This window comes from Neolamprologus multifasciatus, chromosome 23 (genome assembly GCF_963576455.1).
Source record: "Neolamprologus multifasciatus chromosome 23, fNeoMul1.2, whole genome shotgun sequence".
Lineage (NCBI taxonomy): Eukaryota > Metazoa > Chordata > Actinopteri > Cichliformes > Cichlidae > Neolamprologus > Neolamprologus multifasciatus.
Window position 1 is genome coordinate 22,215,866 of NC_140460.1, and position 8,612 is coordinate 22,224,477.

At 39.3% G+C, this 8,612-nt stretch overlaps 1 protein-coding gene across 1 annotated transcript; it reads left to right on the top strand.

Annotated features, from left to right (window-relative positions):
- Positions 1–1,751: 1,751 nt before the first annotated feature.
- mylz3 (myosin, light polypeptide 3, skeletal muscle) lies at positions 1,752–4,734 on the top strand. Its single transcript, XM_085151130.1, has 6 exons — positions 1,752–1,901; positions 2,267–2,294; positions 3,550–3,693; positions 3,775–3,945; positions 4,050–4,127; positions 4,211–4,734. The coding sequence occupies exons 1-6, from the start codon at positions 1,899–1,901 to the stop codon at positions 4,237–4,239; spliced, it is 453 nt and encodes a 150-aa protein (XP_085007256.1). The 5' UTR covers positions 1,752–1,898; the 3' UTR covers positions 4,240–4,734.
- The last annotated feature ends 3,878 nt before the right edge of the window (positions 4,735–8,612 follow it).

The window sequence follows — 8,612 nt, forward strand, 5'->3', positions numbered from 1 at the left end:
TTGTTGTTGCCTTCTTTGTGCCTGTTTCATGTAGCTGCTATGATGCTATATTACCTACTATCCAACTGTTTACTTTTAGGGTCTGGTCACTATCTCCTACCTTCATTTGTGGTTCTGCCCTGTGATACCAAACTAATTATCTAATTCAAACCAAGAGTCAAATTCTACCCAAAAAAACTTACATTTTTAAAAATTTCTGCAACACTGAACTGATTGGATTGGATGGATGGATGGATGGATGGATGGATGGAGGGACAGATGGAGGGATGGAGGGACGGATGGACGGACGGACGGATGTCAGCACAACTTAGAGTTGGGAGGATGGATGGATTGATTCAATTAGATTTATTATTTATCCTTTCAGAAATTTGTGCTTCGGGGCGACTGTCAGACAAATAACCACAACAACAATATCACAGTTACAGACATTAAAGACATCTATGTCATCCCACATCATAACAAATATCACCTGGATGTGTTCAGCAGAGTTGTACAAGGTATAAACGACCTTGGGGCGCGAGGTCCTCACAAAGCTGGTGTACTGCTGTCTTGACTATGATGACTGTGTGTTACGTCTCTGTGAATGTCTCGCCCCGTCCCATCACTCATGACTCCCAAAGTCATACTATGCTGTTGCTGACCTCTTACTGCCCATGTTTACAAGCCTACTGAGTTTGTTCTTATAAACTACAGAGAGTGGAAACACCAGACAATAAAAGAAAAAGTTAAAATGCTTTATACAGATAAACGATTAAAAAGAACCTCTATGCATTTATGAATCTAAACTGTTGGGTAATAATTGTATATGAGGATTAGTTACTATTACTTACATAAAGTAGGATAACCTTGTTGCTTTTGAAATTGTGATTTGTAATAGGTGGGCTATAAATAACTTGAAAAATGAAACTGCACTTGGAGAATCGCAGGTAATGATTTGTGATTTTTTTTCCAGTTTTTTAAATTAAGTTTGTTACATCAAAAAATGTATCGAGAAATTCATTTATTAAGATTAATCTTATTGGTTCTTTCTGCTTCGCTGTCAGCACCATGGAGAGCTCTGCTGAAGATGGAAATGAAATTGACTTTTAAAAGCGTCATTTATTGTGCTATGAATGTAGTTCTTAATAACATAACCTACATTATGTAAGCTTAACTTTGCTCCAGTGTATTTGCCTATTTATTAATGGACAAACTGATCAATTTTTAGTTAGTTGAAGCCAGCAGATCTGCACATTATGAATTTATTTGTTACTTGTCCTATTCTGAGGGTAGCGCTGTGAGAGCAGATCTTTTTAAGGTCTTTAGAATTGTTATAAAACCTGTTGTTTTCAGGTTATCTGCCACTCAGTGTCAATGTTTTTAACATATGCCTGAATGGAGTGAACTTTTCAAACGATTTTTTGCCCGTTTCTGTTATTTAACCATAAGAGGAGGAGCGGTGGGGCTGTTTAAAAATACCACCCTGTAAATGAGCTCCTCACACCTGGAGCCCTCCTCAAGTGAGCCTCAAGGAAGCTGAGTTTTCTGCATTTTCACTCACCAGCTGTACATCTCTTTCCAGAGGAGAGAAGTCTAAGTGTCAATGCTGCCGAAAGCATTTCGGTTGAAATTGTAATGCATTCACATACTCTTTGAAATCTTGCAACCGTTCTTTCAGCCTTCTAAAAATAGCTCTGTCCCCTTCTAAAGGCCTACTCCCACTGCTCCGAGGGCGTACAGCTCTCCTTTCCGTTTGCCCTAAGAAAGTTAAAGATGTTCCAATGTGTCATCTGATCTGCCCATTAGCATATGTGACATCACATGCCCGGAATAAATAAGAGGGGTGCTTTGACCATGGCTAAGGACCACACTGTCTTGGGACTTCAGCTTCTCATCTCCTCCAGCTCCTGCTCTCCAAAATGGTGTGTACGAACTTCTGTTTTGGACCTTTTGGGTGGGGCATTGCTGATGGAGTTACCTTTTTTCCTTTTAATTGGTTTGGATATGAGCTCGATAATGACCCCAAAACTGAGACTTTTGCTAGTGAGGCAAAATGAAGACTGGCACCCAGGACTAGAGTCTTGGAATGCATTCACATGTCTATGTTTAATGTCTAAAAAGGCTTGTATTCTAATGCAAAGAGGCCGTTTTAGAGTTTCAGCATCCGTCATGTGTTCAGAATCCTTTGGACAGTTACATAAGCCGGATATACTCATTTTGTTTTTCTTTATTTCTCTGTTTTCTGTGTGTTTGTGTATTTGTTAATGTGCCTTTTTAAATGTGACAGACTGAGTTCACACCGGACCAGATTGAGGGTAAGTGAAGAAAAAGAAAAAGAGAAATTTTGCCTCATATATGAAGGCACCAACTTCTCAATCAATGTGCTGGTAGGTATTTACGTCTAGCTTTTGCAATTGTCACACGAACCAAACTCTCAGACTAGCTCCAGGCTTACTTAGATGAACTTTTAATCTGATTAAAGTGCTAGAAAAGTGGAAGCAGAGGATGAAGAGCGCCATGCCATTCTACCAACTTCTCCAGCTGTCGGGAAAGATTTCAGACATGTCTATTCTCAGCCTTGTCTTGCAAGTCGCCATTGTCCTTATTCAGGAGGGGTGTTAATCCTTAGGTCAGGGTTTAAGATGCAGTGCTGGTGGCATCAGCTTACACAAGAATCTGAATCACCCCATACCTTTTTTGTTTAACTGCCGAAAGACATGTCCTCTATAAACATGCCCTATGGGATATATTGGGGTCCCCATTTGGACATGGATACTTTTGTGTAGTAAAAACTCTTCCAGGTGTGTATCCTAGACTTGCAGGCAAACCTTTAACGCGTTTTCAATCAAGCTTATTTGTTTAGTGCTGCTTCTGCACATTCTGGTACAGCTATACTATATGTCTAACATTAAGTTCCTTTCCAAGTTACGGTGTTAATTACGGCCCAGTCAGCATTCTTGGGACTGCACGGGGGGCCATGTCGCTATGTCTCTAAATGGCCTGCGTTTCTCTGTCAGGGTGTATCAGTTTGCACGCAATGTTGCTCTAAATGCAAGTGGAGGCAGGAATGTAGAAGGACGGGGTGGGTCGAGTGTGGTGGAAGGGTACAACTGCTGTTCAGAAGCCACACGAACACATTAATCTGTCAAAAAGGTCACTTTGAGTTCCTGGTGGGATTCACAGACATAGCCAACCATTGTCTGGGCCCCCGGTTGGTGCCTTCCTCTTCACAGCTGTCCTTCTCAATTAGCTGAGAACAATGACAGAATTATGTGGCTTTTACTGTCTTTAATCTTCCTCTACATTGTGGCACTGTGCAACTGACATAGACGACTAGTAGTAACACTGTAATAGATAGAGTAGGAAACCCAAAGGGGATGGATCTAACACAGCAAAGAAAACATGGATGTCATGCCATATTATAAAAATAATATAAATTATACCATTTGGATGGAACAAAAAAAACAAACTCTGGCAGACTTTTTTGTTTTAATTCTTCCTTATTGTTGAAGCCTTAACTATAAGTCCTGATGAACTTGTACTCAACTTTGTTTCTCTCCTCCTGGCCAGACTTCAAGGAGGCTTTTGGTCTCTTTGACAGAGTTGGTGACAGCCAGGTGGCCTACAACCAGGTGGCTGACATCATGCGTGCTCTGGGCCAGAATCCCACCAACGGGGCCGTTAATAAGATTCTGGGCAACCCAACTGCTGATGGTGAGACATAAACTGTTTTTTCTAACACAAAAGAGCAGTCTGTGTCATGGTATGTGTAATAATTTGGTGTGCTATCAACAGACTTGGCCAACAAGAGGCTCAACTTCGACGCTTTCTTGCCTATGCTGAAGGAGGTCGACGCTCAACCCAAGGGAACCTATGATGACTACGTTGAGGGTCTGCGCGTCTTCGACAAGGAGGGCAATGGCACAGTCATGGGTGCTGAGCTGCGTATTGTGCTGTCCACTCTGGGTGAGCCTCCTAAATTTAGAAGCACACACATATAGTTTGCTTAGCATGCAATAGTGAGTGAAATGGAAAACATATCCCTGACATGGATCGTTGTGCATCCACAGGAGAGAAGATGAGCGAGCCAGAGATTGATGCCCTTATGGCCGGCCAGGAGGACGAGAACGGCAGTGTGCACTATGAGGGTAAGACCGGACTTCAAACCATTCCACTTCCTTTTTTTTTTTTTAATTTCCAGGAAGCTAAATATTTGAACTTCTTCCTGCAGCTTTCGTCAAGCACATCATGTCTGTGTAAGAGGCCAGCAGCGAGAGTGCTGAAGAAACTGTAGCTCGCCTACAGACAGCCCCACAGTGTTCGTGACATCTACACTGTTTCAAAGACCAACCACGGAAAGACAAGGACTATGTACAAGGGATGTTGAAGCACGCCCATTTTTTCGTTTTGTTTATTTTGTTTTCTTTTCCATTTCGTCTCTCACCCTCCTCTCTTGGGACATCGCCATCACCTCTCCATTGTAGACCTCCATCACTCGGCCTCTACTTCCCCCTTCTGGGGCGCGTCTCCACTCACCACATGGGGTGAGGAACGGGGGAAAAGGGGTGACCACTCATCAAGTGAGGGTAGATCCCTCCATTCCCACCGCCACCTCATTCAGTCACGCCATCACTGGCCCAGCAATGCCAAAGGTGCTGGAGAATGGTTGTGGTCAGAGCGCCAGAGCTCCCTCCTTCCCTGAAAAGTTGTATTTATTTTCACTCTCTTCATTTGAGAATAAACTTTTCCAACGTACATCCCATCTGGGTTGATTCTTGATCTTTCATTGCCCACGTGCTTTGTAGACTGCAAGCCGCAGGTCTCAGATTGAAGAAATTTATGTAAAAAAGTTGATGCTTAACAAAAGGCTATGAATAAGATAGAGCCAAAAAGAGAAAGCATAAATTATTAAATACATTTAAAAAGGAAAAGGGTCAGAAAGTGAATTAAGAACTGAAGAATTAGCTTTAAGTATAGCCAAGTAACTATAAACAATAAAATTGTTAAATATACATAATGAAACAATAATGGACACCGATATGTAGCTAAAATAATCAGTTTGTAAATAATTCTGCAAAAATGTATATTAGCCAAAATTATGGAATAACAATACAACAGTCTAATTGTTCAACTGTTCAATTTTTTAACAATTAGGGTACAGTGAGCAAAGAATGATTAAACAGCTAAAAATCTATCCTAGATATACTGGGGTGATCGCTGTAATACGGTAGCTAGCTAAAATTATGAAAAAGCTATGGGATACTTCCATGTAGCTAGCAGTTCTATTGTTAGCTAACATTATAGTTGAAACACATAACAGTTTAGACACAGTTAAAAAATTTAGCTAAATAAATTGGATTTCAATAGTAGTTATACTATAGCAGCTAGCTACTAAATTGGAAACAAAAACTAGAATTTACATTACTGGCTAACAGTACAAGCAAAATTGTTAGCAATATATAATAAAACATAATTTTAGTCCTTTAAAATGATAAAGTCAAAAAGACAGAATGAAGAATAATAAAATACTGTCTACCAGCTACTTTAAAAAAAAAAACACAAATTCTAATTTTATTGGCACTTATTTAAGGTTAGTTTGCTTAATCTAAATGTAGATTACTTACCAAACACACATACAATATATGAGATTTTAAATTGAAATTTTACAAAAATAAATTTCTGTCATATTGGTTCTCTCTAAAAATGAGATATTTCTAGATATCTACATATTGAAAGATATTCATACAATTTATTTAATATTCAAATGAATGTTACACAGAAAGTAACGGTTATGGACTGTAACAGTTAAAACTGAGACATCAGCTGGATTTGATCCAAAGTGGTTCCTTCATTTGTTTTTACGTTCAAAGGACCCAGCCAGCACGAAAAATCATAGAGAGTCCATGTAGGTCCAACACTAAAAGTGGACATAAAACATTAAAAATCAGACAAAGGGAGAGAAAAAAACAAAGTGGGGGAAAAAAATGAACCATAACATTGTGTGTGTGTGTGTGTGTGTGTGTGTGTGTGTGTGTGTGTAAAACTGAATAAATTACTCACAAAAGAACAGAAACACAAAATGCTCCCCCAAAACAGAAAATTTTGATATTTTAAAGTTAAAGTGCTCTGTTTTTGCCGATGCATTTTAAAGATTGCTACATATAATTTGCAGTGTTTAAATAAGAAGCCATTCAGCCATTGTTGACTTTTGCCCCACTAAATTTCTTTTCTTTATTATAGTAAAAATTACTGTTGATTTATTTTGCAATATTCATGCTATAATAGAATGATCATTAATATTTGTTTGTATGTCCCTATGATATCAGCCTAATTTGAGTCAAAGAGTAAATGTTCTTTTCTATCTCTCTATATTGCACCATGTGACAGGAAAAATGGAACAATTTACATAGCAAACTTGTCCAATGTAGTTGTTGTACATTCACTGAAAAACCTTTCAAGTGACTGTAAAATGAAACTTCATGAGAGCTGAATGAGATTTTCTCCACTTTTTAAGAGGAAGAGTCGTTTTGAAACAGTAACAATTTTGTCTGTGAAGGCTCAGTCATCCAGCAACAATTTTCCTTTTTAATGTCAAAGAGCATACTGAGAACATACTGGTACTGCAGAAGATCAATAAAGCTCAATAAACCACCAGATTTCACTCGTTTGTTTTTGGTTTCTTAAAGCAGCCCACTTGTCTGGACCATTTTTTGTTGGGCAAAAAAGTGTGAATCATCTAGTTAAACTGAAATAACATAAAAAGTGTGTGATTATTGAATGAAACATCTCCATTCTGGACTGTGCATTAGATGTTTCCTAATGTTAACAATCCGTCAGGATGTACAGTGCCTCTGGTGCTTGTGTTTCAGTGCAGCAAGACAAGTTTTAACCTGTGTGAGTCCTGCCCCCGTGTGGTGTGATGTAGTAGTAAAGGTGCATACATGAAGCTGCTGATAGTGTTTTGGTTTTTTGCATTTGGGTTTAATTAGAAAAAAAGAAAAAAGAAAAAAAAACTTCCATACTGTGTTATGACTGGCGGGAGCCTTTTTTATCCTTTATGTTTTCTCAGACAAAAGACATACATCAACACTTTTTTGGCCTGTAATTTTTTACTTAACTTTATGCTTAAAATTGCCTTTAAAATTATAAATACTGCAGGGAGTGTTTTGTAACTCCAACCAATAGGTGGAAATGCTATGCAAACACACTTGCTTACACTTCAATAGAAGAAGAAACCTACCCATAAATGATGAGGTGGAGGTCTCACTCTGCTACTGTTTTAATGGACGAAACTGTTGATTTGTATTTGTTAATAATTCACTGATTAATTGATTCGAAGATGTTGACAAACAGAATAATCTGATCTTGTGTTTTCGGACTAAGACATATGTTTGCATGTCTCTGCGGTTACTGCGAGGTAAAAATGCGCTATTAAAGTTGTTTCTAGTCAGCTGGAGGCGCATCTGTCGATATCAGCGTGAAGAAATGCATTAGAGCTGTGAGCGGAACATTTACGCAGTTTTGGGAAATAGTTTTATTTTGTATGATTATATCTATATTTATCTATATATTTAAGGTGCCGCGGATAAATACAACAAAAATAAAATGATACGTCCAAGACAAAAACTGTGGTATTTTGTAAATATAATAATACACGCGAATAACGCGAATTCACTGTGTAATTGTGTAACTTTATTAGCAGCGTCCTCCTGTCCATCTCTGCCCAGGTTTTGCGCTGCACTCTGACATCGTCATGCCCTACATCGTCAACTACGGCAGCAAGGAACAGATCAAACACTTCATCCCAAAGATGACCGCTGGGAAATATCGCTGCCATCGCCATGACTGAGCCAGGAGCAGGCAGGTCAGGACTAAAGCACAAATATAACATCAAGAAATCAGCACACATAATGTCAGGTAGCTGCAGCGACTCAGCTCCTCTATTTCATGCCCTCCTCCAAAGGGCTTTCACAAAGGGCAGAAGCTGGAGAAGATTGGCCTGAAAGCCCAGGTCCTCATCTGCATCTCTGAATGGTTTTCTTGGCATCTTTTTTTTTATTTATCAGGGATAGAATGAGGCCATGGTAATGACTAGTTTACTGGATTTACTAGTTTACTAAGTTTTGACTAGTTTACTGCTTCATAGTGTTCGTTTTGTGCTCGTTTCATTACATCCTCTCACTTCTGGTTCTTTCAAAGGACACAGCTGAGTTATTCTTCGAGGATGTGCGCCTCCCAGCTGATGCCCTCTTAGGAGAACTCAACAAAGGTTTCTATTACCTGATGAATGAACTCCCTCAGGTGAACACAACATTTATGCCATGTTCATATCAGTAACACTTAATGCCTCCTCTGCAGAAGGACCAGCTCTCTGTACCTTTGACGTGTGTAGAGATCCAGCCTGATTTCACCCAGATGCAACAATTAGCAGAAAGAGCTCTTCCTTACTTTATTTTTCCTTGGTGTCTTATCACTCATATATGCAACTTCCCAGTCCCCCCAGGTCCTCAGCTTCTGGATTGCTGTCTGCTCTCCTGGCTGGCTCGCCAATTATATTCTGGCAAAAACAGGACTACTTTTAGTCCCTGATAATAAGAGTTAGTTATTGATGTAAACGGAGGAATAAACACATG

Coding starts and splice junctions, on each gene's coding strand:
- mylz3 (XM_085151130.1), top strand. Junction 2,295..3,549: donor CACACCGGACCAGATTGAGG/GTAAGTGAAGAA, acceptor CCTCCTGGCCAG/ACTTCAAGGAGGCTTTTGGT. Junction 3,946..4,049: donor TATTGTGCTGTCCACTCTGG/GTGAGCCTCCTA, acceptor GTGCATCCACAG/GAGAGAAGATGAGCGAGCCA.